This window comes from Cryptosporidium ubiquitum, assembly GCF_001865345.1.
Source record: "Cryptosporidium ubiquitum isolate 39726 chromosome Unknown contig_8, whole genome shotgun sequence".
In the NCBI taxonomy this organism is placed as follows: domain Eukaryota; phylum Apicomplexa; class Conoidasida; order Eucoccidiorida; family Cryptosporidiidae; genus Cryptosporidium; species Cryptosporidium ubiquitum.
Window position 1 is genome coordinate 538 of NW_021639831.1, and position 21,103 is coordinate 21,640.

Here is a 21,103-nt window from a genome sequence, read left to right on the forward strand (position 1 = left end):
AGTCCAATATTAAAATCCAAGATTGAAAAAGAAAAAGATAAAAAAGAGAAAGATGAAAAAGAAATATTAGAGGCTGAGAAAGACACATCCAAAGAGGAATCTAAGGTAGAAACTAAAGAGGAGCCCAAAGATGAGGAGAAAAAAGATAAAGAAGATCTTATAGCAAAACTGAAAGCAAAGGTACCGGTTAAACCAAGTCCAATATTAAAATCCAAGACTGGAAAAGAAAAAGATAAAGATAAGGATCAAGAGATAGAAAAAGAGAAAGATAAAGAAAAAGATAAAGAAAAAGAAAAAGATAAAGAAAAAGATAAAGAAAAAGATAAAGATAAAGAGAAAAAAGAAGAAAAAGATAAAACAGAAATAATAAAGGAAAAATCAAAGGATTCTGAGGATGAGGATAAATCAAAAGAGGATAAGGATGTAACCAAAAAATTAAAAGAAACTAAGAAAGAAGAATCTAAAGAGGAATCTAAAGATGAGGAGAAAAAAGATAAAGAAGATCTTATAGCGAAACTGAAAGCAAAAGTACCGGTTAAACCAAGTCCAATATTAAAATCCAAGACTGAAAAAGAAAAAGAAACAGAAAAAGACATAGAAAAAGATAAGGATAAGGAGATAGAAAAAGAGAAAAAGAAAGAAAAAGATAAAGAGAAAAAAGAAGAAAAGGGTAAAACAGAAACATTAAAAGAAAAATCAAAGGATTCTGAGGATGAGGATATATTAAAAGAGGATAAGGATGTAACCAAAAAATTAAAAGAAACTAAAAAAGAAGAATCTAAAGAAGAATCTAAAGATGAGGAGAAAAAAGATAAAGAAGATCTTATAGCAAAACTGAAAGCAAAAGTACCGGTTAAACCAAGTCCATTATTAAAATCCAAGACTGAAAAAGAAAAAGAAACAGAAAAAGACATAGAAAAAGATAAGGATAAGGAGATAGAAAAAGAGAAAAAGAAAGAAAAAGATAAAGAGAAAAAAGAAGAAAAAGATAAAACAGAAACAATAAAGGAAAAATCAAAGGATTCTGAGGATGAGGATAAATTAAAAGAGGATAAGGATGTAACCAAAAAATTAAAAGGAACTAAGAAAGAAGAATCTAAAGAGGAATCTAAAGATGAGGAGAAAAAAGATAAAGAAGATCCTATAGCAAAACTGAAAGCAAAAGTACCGGTTAAACCAAGTCCATTATTAAAGTCCAAGACTGAAAAAGACATAGAAAAAGATAAAGAAAAAGATAAAGAGAAAAAAGAAGAAAAAGATAAAACAGAAACAATAAAGGAAAAATCAAAGGATTCTGAAGACGAGGATAAATCAAAAGAGGATAAGGATTTAACCAAAAAATTAAAAGAAACTAAGAAAGAAGAATCTAAGGAGGAATCTAAAGATGAGGAGAAAAAAGATAAAGAAGATCCTATAGCAAAACTAAAAGCAAAAGTACCGGTTAAACCAAGTCCATTATTAAAATCCAAGACTGAAAAAGAAAAAGATAAAGATAAGGATAAAGAGATAGAAAAAGAGAAAGAGAAAGAAAAAGAAAAAGATAAAGAGAAAAAAGAAGAAAAGGATAAAACAGAAACATTAAAAGAAAAATCAAAGGATTCTGAGGATGAGGATAAATCAAAAGAGGATAAGGATGTAACCAAAAAATTAAAAGAAACTAAGAAAGAAGAATCTAAGGAAGAATCTAAAACTGAAAAGAAGAAAAAGAGTGAAAGAGAAGATAGTAAAGAATTCTCTGACCAAGAAAAGAGTAAAAATAAGGAAATTGAAGATGATGAGAAGGAATCAGAAAAAGATAGTTTGAATCAGAGTAAAACTAAAGAAATAACTAAATCAAAAGCTGCTGCTCAACTCAAAGCAGCAATTTTAGCAAGATCATCATCTAAAAAGAGCATCTTAACAGATAGTAGCGAAGATTCTAAATTGAAAAAAACTGAATCTAAAAAAGAAATAATTGAACATGAAACAAAAGATGGAGGTAAAACTAGTGAAAGTAAGAGTGATCTTAAGAAAACTTTGAAAGAAGGTGAAGGCTCTATTTCAAAAGTTAAGGGAAAGAGTAAGGTTAAATCAAAAACAAAAGCTAAAGCAAAAGAAACCCCACCTCCAGCTGAGGAATCAAGTTGGTTTGGTGGATGGTTCGGAACTGCTGCACCCGCTGAACCTCCCAAAGAAGAGGAGAAGAAAGAGGATGAGAAACCTCCTGAACCACCGGCTGAAGAGTCAAGTTGGTTTAGTGGATGGTTTGGAACTGCTGCACCCGTTGAACCTCCCAAAGAAGATCCAGCAAAAAAACCTACCACTAAAAAAAGCCTTGTAAAGAAGTCATCTTCCGTTAAAAAAGATATTGATGATAATAAGGAAGAAAAGGAGAAGAATGAGGAGAATAAGGAGAGAAAAGAGGAGAAACAAGAGGAGAAAAAAGAGGAGAAAAAAGAGGAGAAAAAAGAGGAGAAAAAAGAGGAGGAAAAAACTAAGGAGGAAGTAAAGAAAATTGATGAAAAGAAAAAATCTGAGGAAAGCTCAGAAAAAATAGTTAAAGCAAAGCCTAAGTCTAAAGTAAAAGCTAAAGCAAAAGAAGCCCCACCTCCAGCTGAGGAATCAAGTTGGTTTGGTGGATGGTTCGGAACTGCTGCACCCGCTGAACCTCCCAAAGAAGAGGAGAAGAAAGAGGATGAGAAACCTCCTGAACCACCGGCTGAAGAGTCAAGTTGGTTTGGTGGATGGTTTGGAACTGCTGCACCCGTTGAACCTCCCAAAGAAGATCCAGCAAAAAAACCTACTACTAAAAAAAACCTGGTTAAGAAGTCATCTTCTGTTAAAAAAGACATTGATGACAACAAAGAAAAAAAGGAAGAAAAGAAAGATGAAAAAGAAGAGGAGGCAAAAGAAGAAAAGGAGGAAAAAGAGGAAAAGGAAGAAAAGAAAGTAGCCAAAGCTAAAACAAAAGCAAAAGCAAAAGCAAAGGCAAAAGTTAAGGCTAAGGAAGCCACGCCTCCTCCGGCTGAAGAGTCAAGTTGGTTTGGTGGATGGTTTGGAACTACTGCACCCGCTGAACCCGAACCAGAGCCCAATAAGGAGGAGCCAAAAGAACAAAAAAGTGAGGAACCTGCTGCTACATCTTGGTGGGGATGGTGAATTTAATGCACTTTGTAAAAAAACAATTTAATTAGTATACCTGTTAAAGAAAGTGTTATATTTTCTTATATTTTTGAATTAAATTTTTTCTTTAGTTATAAAAAATTAGGCGGGAATTATCTCGTGTAAAATATGTTTTTTTTTAAGGGGAAAATGCAGGTAAACAATTGTTTAAATCATAAGTATTCTGGGGTAATTTGCCGTAATAAGGACAAAGAAGAAAAATATTGTGAGAGATTTTGATCAGATTTTTATTGTTAACCGGAATTAATATATTAAATGCATTAAATTGGTTATTACGTATTGTGGAAACAAATTTGTAAATTAAAAAATTGTGTATTTCGTGCACGAGGGAAAAAATTTTCAATAAATAAAATAAAATTTTAATTATAGGCTGGCTGTAAAACTTTATTTTCAAACCAAGGTTTGTATGTAATCATATATAATTTTGTGATTTAATTTGCTAAAGAAATATAACTACAAAATTTGTACTAAAATAAGAATTCATTTTTAGATTAATTCAAAATTTTTTTTTTCAATTAACTGAAAAAACTTAATAAACAATATAATTGATTATACTACAGGTAAAATGGGAGATAACAGAAGAATGACTTTGGTAAGTTTTTCTGTATGTTTGAAATATCTTAAATTAATTGAATTTGTTCTTTTATATTTGAAAACATTTGAAGGAGCTTAGAGGCCTCCAAGTATTTACAGATGAGCTTGAGGAAGATAAACAAGTTGGAATAAAGCTCATTGGTAATAAAACTGATAACTTTTTGGGTATCATTAGAGGTCCAGTAGGAACACCATATGAGGGGGGAGTATTTCAACTCGATATAATTGTTCCAAAAGAATATCCATATGAACCCCCAAAAGTCAAATTTATTACAAAAATTTGGCATCCAAACATTTCTAGTCAAACTGGAGCTATTTGCCTAGATATTTTAAAAGATGCCTGGAGTCCTGCATTGACTCTTAGAACCGTAATGCTTTCCATCCAAGCATTACTCTCTTCTCCTGAACCTAACGATCCTCAAGATGCACTAGTTGCATCTCTATACAAAAATGATTATTCGAAATATATTGAAACTGCCAAAAATTGGACTCAAATGTACGCAAAACCAACGTCAAAAGAAGAAAAGGTTAAAAGATTCCTCGATATGGGATTTAACCGTGATTCTATAATAACGGCACTAGAAAGAAATAATTGGGATGAAAATTTCGCTCTAAATGAGTTATTATCTGAAAACTAATTTTTCAACGAATTTTTGTGCCAAATCTTAATATACAATCTTTTAAATTTCATTTGAATATCTTAAAATATCTAGACCAGCTACAAAATTATTGTGTTTAGTTCTCACCACTAGTCTTAATACAATTACATTTTTATCCCTTATAATTTTATTACTTGAAATTTTTCATAAAAATCTCTCATTTCCCCACATGTTAAAACGTAAGACCATATATAACAATCAAGGCGCGCGCGCGAACCCAATGTCTTGTGTGATATTACATGTCAAATAAATACAATATTAGTGGTTAAATAAAAGATTGTATAAACCAATTCGAAAACAATACATTTATTAGTTATTTCTTTTTTAAATAAATAAAGGCATTTTTATGACGATTTTTATGGATTTGTAAATGCCAACCTAGAAGGAAAAGTATAATCAATTAGAGTAAAAGATTACATGAGGATTGTTATATTTATTTTGCTTATCTTTGATTATTTTTCAATAATAAAGGTAAGATTAACTTAATTGCTTATAAATTATATTAATAATAATTTTTCAGGTTTTAGCAGAAAGTCAGTCAAGGCAAGATGAACCTAAACTGAAATACAATAAAGATGATGTACGTTTGAATATTTAATTGGATTAAATTTACAAAAAAATCTTTAGATCAATTATATAATAAGTGGTAGTTGCTTATACACATACTCAAAATTTGTAAATGAATTTAAAAGAGTAAGTAGAAATAGTTTGTTGTGGCCAAAATTAGTAAAAAATGAAAGTAATAACAAGATAAAGCACCGATTTAATGAAAAATATGCGATGTTTAGCTCTTTTATGGCAATTAAGAAAATATTACAAATTCAATCAAGTCATTCAGTAAATAATGATTATTTGGACACCATTATATTTTTGAGGTTCAATATAGCATTAATGGAAAATACTCTTGAATCTAAACTAGATGAAATGCCCGAAGATGCTAAGATCAAATTATTTGAAATTAAAAAAAGAGTTCTAGGCAACAATTATATACTGGATAAATATTTTTATAATAAATATAATATTCTGAATCTTGAAAAAAAAAAACTCTTTAAGATATTTTTACGCTTCTTTATATACCCAGCATATTTAGATCTTCACAATTATGGCAATATAATATTATCAAGGTAAGTTATATTTAAATAAAATAATTTATATTAAGGGAGATAAATAATAAATTAACCTTTTTATAACTGTAGACTCGACCAAAAACTTAAAAATAAAGTTGCGTACATTAATAAAGATATTAATTCGTTAAAAAAAATGTTTTTTAATTTATTTGATACTGTAAGTTTTATTTAATTAATATTTTACACAATTTGAATATATAATAAACAAACATTTTAAAAATTCAGTGTAATTAACAAAAAATATAATGAAATAAGTCTGTAATAATTTATTTGTTATATATACTTTAAAAAAAAAAATAAAGTGATAGATAAATTAGTAGAAAATAAATGGTTTATTAACTATTATTTACCATGTATATTTTGTCGTTAATTTGTTTAATAAAGAAAAATGTTGCTTTAGAGATTGAGTCAAAAATTGTGTAAAGAGGTACTTTATTTTGAGCTGAAATATTCTTCCATAAATTTCTGACAAGAGAAGAATGAATAAAAGCAATATCTTCAATACTTGAACCAACTAATGCAATTGGGGCTATAAATTCATTGAAAATAAAGTTGATCATATCATCAATTTCTCTGGAAATTTCTATGCTTTTTTTTCGATCAGTATTTGATAAATCTCCAGTGTTCCATATACCAAACCCTTTTTCATGATGCATTAAAATATCAAAGTTTTCATCTTGATATCTATAACTAAAGGCAGTATGTACTGGACAACTCTTAATATTATTTCTGAATAGGTTCAAATTAATAGATAAATTTTTGAAATCCTTGCTTTGAACTTTATTTAATAATAAGAGCCCAACTTGGGATGCTTTAATATCAATAAGTTTCAATAATATTCTTATGTACCCTTTAAATTCAATAACCATATTAATCATTGCTTCCTCAGATCTTTTATATTTAATCTCTGAAGTATTACTTGTAAAATCATTCAGAAATAATTTCTTAAATAACTTTTTAATTTTTCTGTCTGCACTTTTAGGCTTATTATTTAGCTTGCCAATTGTGTCTCCCAATTCCCCATCATCAAACAATGACGAACCTCCCATTTTTTTTGAGATCTGTCGTAGCTGACGCAATGCTGAAGGAATCCTTTGGACATACTCTTTATGTACCTCATTATTCCAATAGTACCAAATTGTATTGTGCATTTTTTCCATTGTGATTTGCCAATCAAGGTCATTTAACTTTGACAAAAAATTTTCATCAATAATTACGTTTGAAAGTTCTTCCCCTTTTTTCAATGGTGTCAAACTTTCAAATTTATTACTTCGGGTTAAATTAGTATCAAATTCATGTTCCAAAAGAGTCTCAAACATTTCTTTCAGGATCTTATTTTTTTCCATCTTTTCTTCCTCGTAAACTTTTTTAATATCTTCTTCTGTAATTTCACGAACTACTTCAGTTTTGTTATCAAGCTTGTCAGAATTAAAAGTTAAATTGGTGTCTCCCTTTAATCTTTTAATCACATTTTCTACCTCTTCCATAATAATTTGACCTCCATTATTCTCAATTACATCATCTGCTGTATTATTATAATTTTCAATGCTTTTATTATTGCCATTAATGCTTTCACTCAACACCAATGCAGAAAATATCGCCAAAATAAGAGTTAGCTGAAATAAATGATTTTCAAGATGATATAAATTCATCCTAAAACTCTTTGATATTTATTTTTATTTATTGTGATCAGATATATGCCAATTTAATATTTTTAGATCCTAACTATGACTTTTCACAAATATTATCGTTAAAAACTTTATAACATTTACTATATTCCAAGAATTAGTATAGGAAGATAATATATTCTTTTTTCTTTACTTAACCTTTACTTAATCTTCTCCTAATTCACGTAAAATTTTCTTATATATTGAATCTTTTAATTTTCCCTTTAATTAAGCTTGTTTTTCCCCACGTAATTTTTAGTTAATAGAATATTTGTGCGCCCAAATTTTACAAAGAAAATATTTAAATATATTAATTATATAATATTATGTATATTGTTTAAATTTGATAGTAATAAAAATTTTCTAATAAATCATTATAACAAGTTAACTTTATAAGCAACTTTTTATGAAATCTATTATTAAAAAAAAAAAGTTAATTAAAAGAAAAATAAATGATTTTCTTGGACTGATTAACTACCATTTAATATTGTTTATTATTCAAAATGTCTATGGCTAATACAAATGAACATATCTGTTTAAATTAAACCTTTCTTTCAACATTTTTATGAAAAGATTTTAAATCTTATTTGTATTTACTAATTAAAACCTATGTGGACATTTATTTATTTAAAACAGAAAAATTAGAAAATTAATAGTTGAGGGAGCAATTTTTGTTGGTTCTTAATAGAAGTGACATATTAAGTTGAGAACAAAAACATTTTTGAGGAAATTAATAACTATTGTAGATTATACTGAAAAAATGGAGTCAAATGAAAATTTTTCTTTTATTAAAATAAATATAAATAATTGAATTAGTAAATAAAGTATATTTTGGAATCAAATGATATTTTACATTAAATAAGTAATTTAGACTAAATAATTTACTCAATAGTCTAAATAGAATTTGAATGATCTTTGAAATAATTTACATACAAAAACTTAACGTCTTGTCTTTTTAAATGCATTTAACGGTCAAAAATGTATAGAGGGGTGTGTGTGTAATGTATATAAATTATTGAAAATTTTTTAAAAATCATTTTACGTAATAAAAAATTAAATCTTTAAAGTCTAACGTACAATATACAAATTAGCGTTTTTTCTTTTGCATATTTTTTTACCTAATTATTAAGACTATTTGACTAAGTAATTATTTAAAAAAAATAATAGATTGTGGAACGAGTCCACATTAATTGGTATTTATTATTTTTTTTAATTTAAATATACTACTACATTTTGCAGAAGATTTTAAAGAACTGGCTTGGTAATTAAAAAAAAAAAAAAGAATATTGCAATTAATTTTGTTTGATTATATTAAGAAATTACTTATGTATATTAAAAGTCATAACTGAAGACTTATTATTTGAACGAAAATAAAGTATATAAGGTATATATAAATATATATACTTTATATATACTTTATATAAATACTTTATATGCAATTATTTATACATAAATCTATTTATACATGTAAGAATATATGAAAAAGTCAATAATTTCTATAATTAAAGAAAACTTAAGTTAATTAAATTAATACTTTTATTATTTTGGACAAATAATAATAGGAAAAGTTACAACAATTGAAGGATAAGGTAAGGGATATATTTAAAAAAAAAATATATACCAAACAATAAAAACTCTTTTATATATAATACATTTATGAAATTATTCAAGGTTAAAACTTCATAGAATCACAAAATAATTAGCATAAGTTTTGAAGAAGTTTGAATCAATTTAAATTGTGTGAAAATGAGCAATGTTAATGCACAATTATCAAGAAAGCAGCAACTATTAGAGAGAGGGTGTAACGAAATGGTAGAAGAAAAGACTAATTTAACAAATTTAAATCACAATGTTACTTTGAGTTCAGGTTTGTCAACAACCGCAACATCTTCGACAAATTTGGAAACTTCATCCAGAAAATACTCATTGGGAAAAACATTAGGAACAGGGTCATTTGGAATTGTTTGCGAAGTATTTGACGTTGAAACCGGGAAAAGATTGGCTTTGAAAAAAGTTTTACAAGATCCGAGATATAAAAATAGAGAATTGGATATAATGAAAGTTCTAGATCATGTAAACATTATTAAATTAATAGATTATTTCTATACGACAGGAGATGAAGAACCAAAGCCTCCTCAACCTCCTGATGATCATAACAGATTGGGAGGAAAAAATAATGGAGTAAATAATCATCATAAGAGTATAGTTGGGAATCTATCTCAAAACAAATATCTGAATGTCATTATGGAATATGTTCCAGATACACTACATAAAGTATTAAAATCATTCATACGGTCAGGAAGATCCATGCCCATAAATTTGATAAGTATTTATATCTATCAGTTGTTTAGAGCTGTTGGATTTATTCATTCATTGGGAATATGTCATAGAGATATTAAACCACAAAATTTATTAGTGAATTCTAAAGATAACACATTAAAATTATGTGACTTTGGATCTGCTAAGAAATTGATTCCAAGTGAGCCAAGTGTTGCATACATATGTAGCCGTTTTTATAGAGCTCCGGAACTAATGTTAGGAGCCACTGAATATACTCCAAGTATTGATTTATGGAGCATTGGATGTGTCTTTGGTGAACTCATTTTGGGGAAACCATTATTTTCTGGTGAAACTTCTATTGACCAACTGGTTAGGATTATACAAATTTTGGGAACTCCAACAAAAGAACAAATGATTAGAATGAATCCACATTATACAGAAGTAAGATTTCCTACTTTGAAAGCGAAAGATTGGAGAAAAATACTTCCCGATGGAACCCCTTCACTAGCAATAGATTTATTAGAACAGATATTAAGATATGAGCCAGATTTAAGAATCAATCCATATGAGGCAATGGCTCATCCATTTTTTGATCACTTAAGAAATTTGTATGAAGTAGAAGTAAACAATCAAAGCACTTTTTCACATGGAATTAACCAACATATTCCACAATTATTTAACTTTTCGCCATATGAATTATCAATAATTCCTGGAAATGTTTTAAATAGAATATTACCAAAAAATTTCTCTCCGAATTATAAACATTAATTTGAATAACTGAAAATTCTTATCCTATTTTTTTCTTTTTTTTTTGAGAAAACAATTATTCTAAATTTATTATTTCCTCTGTCAACAGTAATTGGTGGCTTATTAATTCTAAAGTGAATTAAATGAAAGAATCTCGATTTTGAAAGACTAAAAAAAAGATTTGGGGAATAATTACTATTATTAGAAATGGAATGATTTTGTAGTAAATGCAATTCGTAATTGGGATTAATTCAAAGCATTTTCATTTTATTCTTGATAGGTTTTAGGTTTAGAAAAATAATAGCAAATAATACAAACAAAGGTATAATTTGTTATTTCATTTTTAGAGATTGTTTTCATAAATCTTATCAAAATATATTTTTGACGTTTTCTTTTCTCCAGTTTCAATATTGAGAAGTTTCAATTCTAAGTAATAAAAAACAATTAAAACCGATGAAAATACATTTAGAAATGAAAGAATTTAGAAAATAAATTACATAATATATTTTAATATACATAACAGAGAATTTATTTATCAAACTTGTAATGACAAATAATAACATATTTCCCGCCTATTGTGGGGCAGAACATGTAAGTTAGGTGTCAAATTATTAATAATAAGAATAGCATGTTATGAGTAAAATAAATAGTGGATAATCTGAATTTAATAAAAATTATTTTTGTTAAATATAAAATATATTATTGTTTATATGTGAGCTTGAAATATTCTCAATCAAATATTTTTGAGATAAACAACTATTCTCATTAAAAAATTTTTAATTAAAATAAAGTAATTTGATTTCTAATAAGAAATTAATTAAGATGAGGAGTCCTTATGCTGAAGAAGTAGAATATTCTGAAAAATTTAATATGGATACTCACGAATATAGGTAAGTAGAAAGATTACTGTTAAATGAAAAGTAACAACTTATTAATATGACCTTAGATTTGTGAAATTAACAAGACCATTATATAAGAAGCTTCAGCAATACAGGTAAATTATTTTTATCATATAGAGATATTTTTGAGCAAAATTACTAATAATTTAGGGCAACCAGAGGAAATGGTCAATTAATTTCGGAGGAAGAATGGCGACATGTTCTTGGTAAGATAATTATTTATTAGTGTGAAGCATATTGCTAATTTTTGTACAACAAATTAACTTTTCCAGGATTACAAATGAGTAGAGGATGGGTACATTTTTTGGATTGGAAAAAAGAGCCTTGGGTTCTATGTTTCAGAAGGCCACAGGGGACAAATCCCCAAACAGGAAAAGTGGATAATAAATCTACGGAGAACGTAAATCAAATGAACAAATAAGTATTTTTATTGATTTATAGTTCAAATTCTTTAATTAGGGCAGTAATTTGGGTTATCAAAAATCCCCAATTTAATTCAAATTAAATTTATAATTAATAATATAAAATATAGTTGAGATCCTTAATTTCTTTTTTATTATTCATTTTTTTCTTGCTTTTGTTTCTTAATTTGAAAATACTCATCATGCACAGTGCCATCTGCCAGACCCGCCTGATGCGGGCGCTAATTTGCACATATTTAAGGGGGAAGTTGGGTATCTTTTTAATATATAAAATTAATTAAACAAAATTTATTTTAAAAATTACCCAAATTATATTATTTGATATTTTGAGATAATAAAGAATAAGAAATATTTGGAAAAAATTATTTGAGAGGGGAAGAATTTAACTGATCAAGTGTTTTTAAGGAGCACATCAATTAATTATTTTTGTATTTGTTATTTAAGTAACAAGAATAGTTACATTAAAAATTAACAATCGGACTAGAGAAAACAGTATAAACTAAGGGGTTAATTCAATTTTGAAAAGAAGCTTGAATATAAGTAGAAATGTCACGAAGATACGACTCCAGAACAACAACATTTTCGCCAGAAGGACGATTATATCAAGTGGAATATGCACTTGAAGCAATTAATAACGCAGCTCCAACAGTCGGATTGCTTTGTAAAGAAGGGGTGATTTTGGGAGCAGATAAAGCAGTGGTGTCAAAATTACTTGATCAAGGTAAATCACTAGAAAAAATATATACAATAGATCGTCATATTATAGCTGCTGTAGCAGGTTTAACAGCTGATGCGAATATTTTGATTGCTCAAGCTCGTATAGACTCTCAAAGATACCAATATACATATGGTGAGGAGCAACCTGTAGAGCAATTAGTTACTCAAATATGTGACAGAAAACAAAGTTACACACAATTTGGTGGATTAAGGCCATTTGGTGTATCATTTTTATTCGCCGGTTATGACAAGAACTACGGATACCAATTATATCAATCTGACCCATCTGGTAACTTTTCTGGGTGGAAAGCTACCGCAATTGGTCAAAATAACCAAACTGCAACATCTCTTTTAAAACAAGAATGGAACGAAGACTTAACATTAGATCAAGGCCTTCACTTAGTCGCAAAAGTTTTAACTAAGACTATGGATACTACTTCCCCCACTGCAGACAAATTTGAGTTTTCTATTTTGACCTACAATCAAGAAACCAATAAGTGCACTCAAAAAGTTCTATCTGAAAAAGAAATCAAGGAATTGCTGGAAAAAGTCCAAAAGGAGATTGCTTCTGAAAATAATGCTAGGAATAACTCTGAAGCAAATCACCAGAGTTAAGTAAATATATATCTATAAATATTTATTATTACTCAAATTATAGTTGATTTTACAATTTGTGGGTGTTTTCCACCACTTAGTGAATTTTTGTAGATATTTCAAATCTATTTTAACATTAATAGGAGTAAATATACTAAATCTCACTTTAAATTCAAATTTTTATCTATTTTGGATTCAATTTATTTATTGTAATATGCATATTGTAGTACATAAATTGATTAAGTGCGATTTAGCCACATTACTTGAAGATTAATCAATTCAAACGGGCTAAAAAATTAACTAATTTCCTCTTAAAATAAAAAAGTCAAAATAATAAATTTCTATTTAATCTATTAAACTCATCAAATAATAACTAATGTACAAAATTTCCAATTATTAACGTTGCCAAATTAAATAAAAAAAAACAAGAAAAAACTAATGGTTAAAGAAAAATAGGTTACTCTACATTAATTAATCCTAAAAAAATTTGGTTGTAACCTAGAAATAATCATTAAATCAGTAGTAATTCAAAATAAAATGATTCAATTTCTATTTTATCACTTAAAGTTTAACAAATTTAGTGGAAATATAGTTAAATCGAATTACACAATTAATTGGAGCCATAAAACAAAGACTAAACATGAATATCAGAAATTTATAGCGCCAAAAGTAATAGTGGGCTCTCTGATTTTATGTACAACAGTAGGTATAAATACAAAAATAATAATCAATATAAACAAGAGGAGAGATAGGATTTGCTGAAAAAAAGATTGCAAATCTGAGCAATTCAGGGATAATAGTAAAGCTGGCCACAGGTCGAAGAAGTAGGTTCGAAAGTATTACTAAATAAGCAAGTGAAGGGCAGAGAAATTGTATATTAAAAGAATTAAAAAAAATTAATTGAAATCTATTTCAATGTTACTAAAAGAAATAGCATCATCAGCCAAAATTAGTTGGTGCCCATTATCCACTAAAAATAAGCTGAATTTGTTAGCTTTAGGAGGATGTGGATTGAATCCTTGTTTAAGTGTGGGATTAATTGATATTACTAATAATGGTAAAGATATTCAAAATATAGGAACATCTCCTTTGAACTCAAGATGCACATCAATAGCTTGGGGAAGTTTTAATTTAGAAGAGGATGCTTTGGGCCTTATTTGTACTGGATTGGAAGATGGTAATATGAGCTTATTTAAACCAATTTTGTCAACTTATGAAGGTAATAGAAAAGACGAAAAAATCTTACTCGAGAGGGTATGTGAAACAGCTATTCACCCTTCTGCAGTAAGCTGTTTAGAGTTCAATAAAACCGAACATCAATTACTTGCATCTGGAGGAAATGACGGGAAAGTCTATGTTATAGATTTGAGTGATGGTGTTACTGGAAATCTGAACTATTATGAGCCTGGAAAGGAAAACAAACATGGAGATTCTGATGTTACTGCTTTGAAATGGAATCCAAAAGTCTCTCATATTATGGCATCTTCTTCAAGTAATGGTACTACAGCAATTTGGGATTTAAAGATGAAAAAGAGTGCGATTTCATTTAGAGACCCTGCTCAGAGATCCAGACCTTCTACTTTAGCATGGGTTCCAAATCAACCAACACAAATAGTTGTGGGATATGACGATGATAGAAATCCTTCACTTCAGTTATGGGATTTAAGGAATGTTTCGTATCCATTCAAAGAAGCTGTATCTGCTCATCAAAAAGGAGTAATGTCTATTGAGTTTTCTCCTATTGACCCTAATTTATTGCTATCTTCAGGAAAGGATGGTAAGACAATATGTTGGACCCTCTTGAATAACCAACAACCAGAAGTATTTACAGAAATTCATTCTCAGCAATGGAGTGTTCAAAACCAATGGTCTCCTAACATTCCAAGAGTATTTGCAACAGCATCCCATAATGACAAGGTTAGTATTTATTCTTTATCATCTCACTCCAGTACAACGACTTATATACCATCTTGGTATCATAGGCCATGTGGTGTAAATTTCACATTTTCTGGTAAATTAGTCTCATTTTCAAGCAAATCCGTTAGTGGAGTACCCCAATTTAACTTATATAGGGTGCCTACTAATCCTGAAATAACTGCTCATGCAGACATGTTCGACCAACTATTTAATCAGGGAGATTTTATTGGCTATTGCAAAAGAAAATGCCAGGAATCAGAAAGCTCCAATGAAAAGCTTGCTTGGAGTTTGGTTGAAAATATGTTTTCTGAGGATTCTGCTGAGAGACGTCTATATATTGCTTCACTTTTGGGATTTGATTTCAACAATGCAAGTTCAGCAGCAAACCAATTTTTGGGAAGAAAGTGTGGAGTAATGTCACAACAGGAGAAGCTTCAGAAAGAACTCTCTACTATTAACCAGCAAAATAATATCAGTTTAATCCAAGATCCAGCTTCTACTACATTTACTGGAATGAGTTATCAAAATAGCCCAACTAATATGAATGGTAATCATCTTTCTGGTTTTCCAGGTTTGTCAGGGCAGATAACATCAAATCAATCTTTGGATCCAGAAAAGTTTTTCCAACAATTGGGAGAGAGTGAATCTCCTAATAATAATAAAGACAAAGAATCCGAATTGAATCAAAAAGGCGAGGATTCTATTGCCTTTGGACAAGATTACATCGGTGGAGGCAGATTCTGCAGCGAAGATGCTGACAATGAAATGATGAATAGTTCATTTAGTACTGCTTTACATGGCCAAGGCCAACAAGCAAGTCAAGATTTATTTAATTCAAACGTATTTCTCGGAAATAATATGGATAGTAATCATGGAATTTCTGTACAAGGAACTGAACTCTCTCATTCAAATGCAAATTCCGGTAAGTTACACAATTTAAGGCAAAAAGAATGGACAAAGCAAGAGGAAGATGTTGTTAATGAGTTAATTGTAACTGGAAATATTGATTATGCAATTGATGTTTGTGTACAAAGGGGCTTTTTTGCTGAAGCTTTTATTTTGGCGGTAAAATTCGGAGGCGTTTATCTTGACTATGTACAGAAACAATACTTGAAAAGACATGAATATCAATACACTCAAAAGATTTTGAGTCATGTAATTATGGATGACCTTGAGGACTTTGTCAAGACCAGTAATTTGGATCGTTGGAATGAAACATTAGCAATTATTTCAATCTATACTCAGCCTAGTGGAATAAGGTTGGGGGAGTATTCTTGTCAGTCAAAGTACTCAATGGAAAGCCTTTCTGAGTTATTAGCTAGAAGGTTACAGGAAGAAAAGTTTGATGTTAGATCTGCATTAGTTTGTTATTTGTGTGCTCGAAATTTCAGGAATTCTATTGAAATTTGGGGTAATATGGCATCTTGCCAAAGCTCACAAATACTTGGGCTTCAAGATTTTGTTGAAAAAGTAGCAATTCTTCAGGCGGCGACCAGATTTAATGGAAATGACGAGAACATTACAAAACAAGTTGTGCAATACGCTGAGATCCTTGCTAATTCTGGAAGGATTGTCGCAGCAATGAAGTATTTATCATCCTTGGCTTCCAATGATTACTCCATTAACTCTTCAACCCTTAGAGATAGGATATACAATGCGGCTCCAGAGTTGATGAACTCTTTGGGATTCAATAAACCAAATTTTCCTTTCACCATTATCGATGTAGTTCCATATGTTAATGCAAACGCCAATATTTATCAGCACCAGCAACTTCCAAATCAACAACACACAAACCAGCAACAACATGCCATGTTTGGAGTAAAAAATCCATTTCAATCAAATTTAAATATGGGAATGAATTCCTATCCAATGATGAGTAACAACAGCAGTAACAACAGTGGTGGTATGGGTATGGTGGGGCAAATAATGCAGCCTCCACCCCATTCTTCACACGGAATTCCTCCTCCTGGGCCTCCTTCGATCCTCTCAAATCAGTTACACCCTACTCCCTCTCCCCCTCCTCCTCCACCTTCATCTCTTCATTCTACAATAAATAGCGGGATTTCAGGTGGTATTCAGACGCAAAGTCAAGCTTTCAGACCAGGAATTCCCTCTTCTTCAGGACTTCCTCCTCCCCCTCCTTCATCTTCATCATTACTATCATCAGGTGGCTCGATAATGTCAAACCAACTACCTCCACCACCTCCACAGAATAATCCCACTCTAACTCGTCCAAGCTCCCCAAATGTCGTATATTCTCAAAACAACATTGGACTTGGAGCAGGAGGAGGATTATCTTCTGTTAACCAAGGTGTGAAACAATTTCTACCTCAATCAGCTCAGCCTCCATCAATTAATCCTCCAAATTCTTTTATGAACATCAATCAGAACAATTTTGGTGTTAACAATATTCCTCCTTCTATTCCAACTCCTCAGGTTTCGGCTTCAGTTCCACCTCCTGGCACAGTTCCTGTTCCGCCTCCAATGGCTCCATCCCCAATGCCGAATTCAAACAATAGCAGTATTATTGGAGGAGGAATGCAAGGAGTTAATCAGATTGCCCCTCCTTCAAATAGATCATCAATTACCACGGCCCCGCATAGTGGTGCTACTCCACCAATACCAGGAATGCCAGTACCATGGCCACTACCAACTGCAACACAACAGTTAAATTCGATAACATCAACAACAGCAAATGCAAACAAACAGATTCAGGAAGCATCTAAGAAGAACAATTCTCAGATAATGGGAAAGCCTCTATCTGCTCAGTTATTAGATATGGTAACAAATGTGGTAAATTCTAATTTAAATAACATTTTTGCAAATGATCCTAGAAAGAAGATGGATGCTCAGAAGAGGTTTGATGAACTTTTTGAAAAGCTTAGAGTTGGGAATGTTTCGGAAACTGTTTCATCCAAAGTTGTTAATCTTTGTCAAGCTTTACAAACAGGAGATTATTCAACTGCAAACAAAATCCATATTGATTTGAGCTCAACAGAGTGGGAGAATAATAAGAATTGGTTGATGGCTTTTAAGAGGATTATTCCCAAGTAAATTATTCAATTTTATATTACACAAAAATTATCAGTATTTTAATTATATATATATATATATATATATATATATATATATATATATTTATATGTATATATATAATTACATTAAACTTAACTAGTAAACAAGGTCATTTAAAGCATTTTTCCACTAGGAAATTATGATATTAAGTTTAAATTTGTTTTGTTTTCCCTATATTCTGTTAGTTACAGTTTATGTTTTTTCGTTTGGAATTCAGATAATATTTCACCTTAATAATTATCTTTATATTACTTGTTTTTCCTTATACTCATTTAAAATTGAGTAGTCTGGTACTACTAAGTACAGATCTCTAGATTGTCTTAATCGCTCGGCTTACAATAAAGATTCATTTATGAAAAGAATTCATAGAAAAAGAAGAGAAAAAAACAGAGAAAAAACTATTAATCTATATCATTTGACTATTCTTTTGAAATTTACTGATATGGTTCTTCCAAGAAAGTTGTTTCTGTTTGGCTTGGGTTTCAATAATTTCATTCTTTTGTTGTTTTTTAATAACTGAGACTTTTTTCTTCTTTTCAAGCTTAGTCTTTTCTGAATCATAGGATTTAATTAAGAGATTTTCAGGTATTTTGTAACCACCAGGAGTAGTAATGATTGATGTTGAATTTAATTGCTGACTATTTTTGCCATAATTTGCATTATTTATAACACTTTTGTTAATTATTCTAACTTTATCATATGTAACAGCCTCTTCTTGATCATAATCCAAATATTTAATAATATAACCGTTTTGATTCAAACCAATAATAACAGAATTATACCAATTACCATCCTCTTCATACAAAACTTGAACTTTTTCTCCCACAGATAAACCCTTAAATTGTGTTAAAAGCTTTAATTCCTGAAACTGAAAACTAATAGTTTCTGAATTTTTGCCAAATAATGAAATTAAATAACTATTGGTATTCGAATCAGAAGTTAAAATAGGGTCTCTTGATTTAATTCTACCAAATCTTTTATTTCCTTTATAAAAAACTTCGACTATCCTTCCAATATTCACATCCTCAAAACTGTTATCACCATTTTTCTTTTTATTTTCAATCAATTCTTCGACAAGCTGTATAACTTCAATTAAATCGCCTCTGACTTCTTTAAAAATATCATAATTTGGATCATCAGCTTTCAGTTCCAAAAGCTTTTCATCTATTTTTCTTAGTTGTTCACGGTTATCATTTAATCTTCTTAATAATTGCTCATATGTTTCTTGAAAAATCTCCATTAACCAATTGCACGTGTCACCCCGCCACTTTAAAAAATAATTAGTGGGAAAAAAATGAATGAAATAATGAAAAATTAACACAAAGAAGAAATATTTAAACGATTCTTTTTCTCCATAAATAATTTTAGTAAATAAAGTGGGAAATTAATTATAATAAGTTTTTTTTATCACTATAATAAATTGTAAAAAGGGAAAAAATGGATGAAGAACTTAATGACCTATTTAAAGAGTTAGAAAGAGTACAAAACCAAGAAATAAATAAAAATATAATAAATGAGAGAACATGCATTGAGATTTTATACAAGTTGATAAAGAAGAAAGGCTTGAATTTAATAACTAGCTTGGATGGGGAAACTTTTTACACACATAAATATTTGTATGACGAGATTCATAATTTATTGGAGAAACAAGGAAGAATTTCAATTAATGATATTTCTAAGACTATGAAAATTTCTGTGGAAATAATACTCAAACTAACAAAAGGTATGGAAAATGATAATAACTATATTTTCTACAAGAATGATATAATGACTAGAAAATATATTGATGATATTTTTTATAATTTAAATCAAGAATTACAGGACTTACATATAATGGGACTAATGAAATTTTCACAAAAAACCGATCTTTCTATTGATTTTATTAAAGAAGAAATTAAAAAAAGAACTAATATTAAAGATTCTGAGATTAAAGGTACAATAGTTTTTGAATCAAACAATAATCCTTTGATCATTTCGGACACATATTACAGAATTATTGAATATATTATCAAAGGTACACTTTTGGTAGCTAAAAAACCTTTATATCTAGATCAAATTATAGATATTAAGATTCAAAATATCTCAGTAATAATACAAACAACCAAAAATTTGATTGAAAAGAACTGGATTAAAGGATTTATTTATGAAAATAAAACTTATATTCCTGAGATTTTTATTCAAGAAGAAATATTTAATTTAATAAATTACTTTAATAATAACGGATTTTTAGAAATTGAAAAAATCAAAGTTATTTTGAGATATTCTGAAAAAAATTTGGATATTAAAAACCAAAAAATTATTGAATGGTCTAAATCTCACCTGAATGATAATATTATTATTTTTGACGATTTGTTTATTATAAATGCTCATAAATTAGAAATCATAAGGGATAATATTTTGAATTCATGTTTCGAGCTAAATCCTGGATATATTTACATTAATCACCTTCTTCCATATATTTTAACTAGTGATATTAATAAAAATTGCCATTTTGATATTATTAAACTAATAAACAAATTAAGAAATAACCCGATTGAGATTCAAACAAATAACTGGCTCTTTGTCATTTTTGATAGGCCTGACTCATTCTATATTTCAAATCTTGATTACTCTTTTCTTAAACTTCGCCTTGAGTTTGAACCTAAAAACAGTAATAATTACTTTGAAGATATACAAGATCTATCAAACAAATGTTTTAAATTTGATTCAAATACTAACATTTTTAATAATAACTATCCCAACACACTTTTATTCATAACTAATTTTAACTTGGTTATCAATTCAAGAATCATTTCCCAATTCCAAAATTTTATTTTTAATAAACTAGAAAATATTATAAACACTATGTTTTTCCCTTCCTTTCAACTTCTTCCTATTCCAATCTCTGAATTCAAGTCCAATAAATCAAAAAATGAAGTAGAAACTATCAAGTATGTTTACAATTTTATTAATGAATTAGTTTTCAAAAACAACATCAAAAATCTCTTTTTTTCTGAGTTCAAGCAAGAATGGGACGAAATTATTAATGATAACCCAAAAAATACGGAAACTTTCTCATTATCAAATGCTTCTAATGACATTCAAACTATTGAAACTAATTTTCAAGATTTATTCTGGCATCTAATTATTTGCTCAATCGCACCTTTCATTGTACATATCTATAATGAACGCATGAAATTTATTTATGATCCCTCTAATATTTCGAGAACTTTCCACATTGAAGACGATTAGGTACTATTTTCC

General features: G+C 29.0%; 10 protein-coding genes across 10 annotated transcripts in view; 8 read left to right on the forward strand and 2 right to left on the reverse strand.

Moving 5' to 3' along the window:
- Positions 1–3,138, forward strand: part of cubi_01265 (uncharacterized protein) — a gene marked incomplete at both ends in the record, with an annotated part of 3,201 nt that extends 63 nt beyond the window's left edge. Inside the window, one exon of the mRNA XM_029018277.1 lies at positions 1–3,138. This exon is cut by the window's left edge and continues 63 nt beyond it. Coding sequence (XP_028873270.1) covers positions 1–3,138 — 3,138 coding nt within the window.
- A 589-nt stretch (positions 3,139–3,727) lies between these two features.
- Positions 3,728–4,394, forward strand: cubi_01266 (Ubc1p like ubiquitin-conjugating enzyme; the record flags this gene model as incomplete). The annotated part of the gene is made up of 2 exons (XM_029018278.1): positions 3,728–3,754; positions 3,831–4,394. 2 exons carry the CDS (start codon positions 3,728–3,730, stop codon positions 4,392–4,394), a joined length of 591 nt encoding a protein of 196 aa, XP_028873271.1.
- An 801-nt stretch (positions 4,395–5,195) lies between these two features.
- Positions 5,196–5,714, forward strand: cubi_01267 (uncharacterized protein; the record flags this gene model as incomplete). The annotated part of the gene is made up of 2 exons (XM_029018279.1): positions 5,196–5,539; positions 5,612–5,714. 2 exons carry the CDS (start codon positions 5,196–5,198, stop codon positions 5,712–5,714), a joined length of 447 nt encoding a protein of 148 aa, XP_028873272.1.
- Positions 5,715–5,877: 163 nt separating this feature from the next.
- On the reverse strand, positions 5,878–7,194 carry cubi_01268 (uncharacterized protein; the record flags this gene model as incomplete). Its single annotated transcript, XM_029018280.1, has 1 exon — positions 5,878–7,194. One exon carries the CDS (start codon positions 7,192–7,194, stop codon positions 5,878–5,880), a length of 1,317 nt encoding a protein of 438 aa, XP_028873273.1.
- Positions 7,195–8,955: 1,761 nt separating this feature from the next.
- cubi_01269 (uncharacterized protein) lies at positions 8,956–10,257 on the forward strand (the record flags this gene model as incomplete). Its single annotated transcript, XM_029018281.1, has 1 exon — positions 8,956–10,257. The coding sequence occupies one exon, from the start codon at positions 8,956–8,958 to the stop codon at positions 10,255–10,257; it is 1,302 nt and encodes a 433-aa protein (XP_028873274.1).
- An 801-nt stretch (positions 10,258–11,058) lies between these two features.
- Positions 11,059–11,556, forward strand: cubi_01270 (cyclin-dependent kinase regulatory subunit family protein; the record flags this gene model as incomplete). Its single annotated transcript, XM_029018282.1, has 3 exons — positions 11,059–11,126; positions 11,286–11,341; positions 11,408–11,556. The coding sequence occupies 3 exons, from the start codon at positions 11,059–11,061 to the stop codon at positions 11,554–11,556; spliced, it is 273 nt and encodes a 90-aa protein (XP_028873275.1).
- A 547-nt stretch (positions 11,557–12,103) lies between these two features.
- On the forward strand, positions 12,104–12,889 carry cubi_01271 (proteasome subunit Alpha type NTN hydrolase; the record flags this gene model as incomplete). Its single annotated transcript, XM_029018283.1, has 1 exon — positions 12,104–12,889. One exon carries the CDS (start codon positions 12,104–12,106, stop codon positions 12,887–12,889), a length of 786 nt encoding a protein of 261 aa, XP_028873276.1.
- An 894-nt stretch (positions 12,890–13,783) lies between these two features.
- Positions 13,784–17,839, forward strand: cubi_01272 (uncharacterized protein; the record flags this gene model as incomplete). The annotated part of the gene is made up of 1 exon (XM_029018284.1): positions 13,784–17,839. The coding sequence occupies one exon, from the start codon at positions 13,784–13,786 to the stop codon at positions 17,837–17,839; it is 4,056 nt and encodes a 1,351-aa protein (XP_028873277.1).
- A 427-nt stretch (positions 17,840–18,266) lies between these two features.
- On the reverse strand, positions 18,267–19,100 carry cubi_01273 (30 kda splicing SPF tudor domain-containing protein; the record flags this gene model as incomplete). Its single annotated transcript, XM_029018285.1, has 1 exon — positions 18,267–19,100. One exon carries the CDS (start codon positions 19,098–19,100, stop codon positions 18,267–18,269), a length of 834 nt encoding a protein of 277 aa, XP_028873278.1.
- Positions 19,101–19,297: 197 nt separating this feature from the next.
- cubi_01274 (uncharacterized protein) lies at positions 19,298–21,091 on the forward strand (the record flags this gene model as incomplete). The annotated part of the gene is made up of 1 exon (XM_029018286.1): positions 19,298–21,091. One exon carries the CDS (start codon positions 19,298–19,300, stop codon positions 21,089–21,091), a length of 1,794 nt encoding a protein of 597 aa, XP_028873279.1.
- Positions 21,092–21,103: the final 12 nt, after the last annotated feature.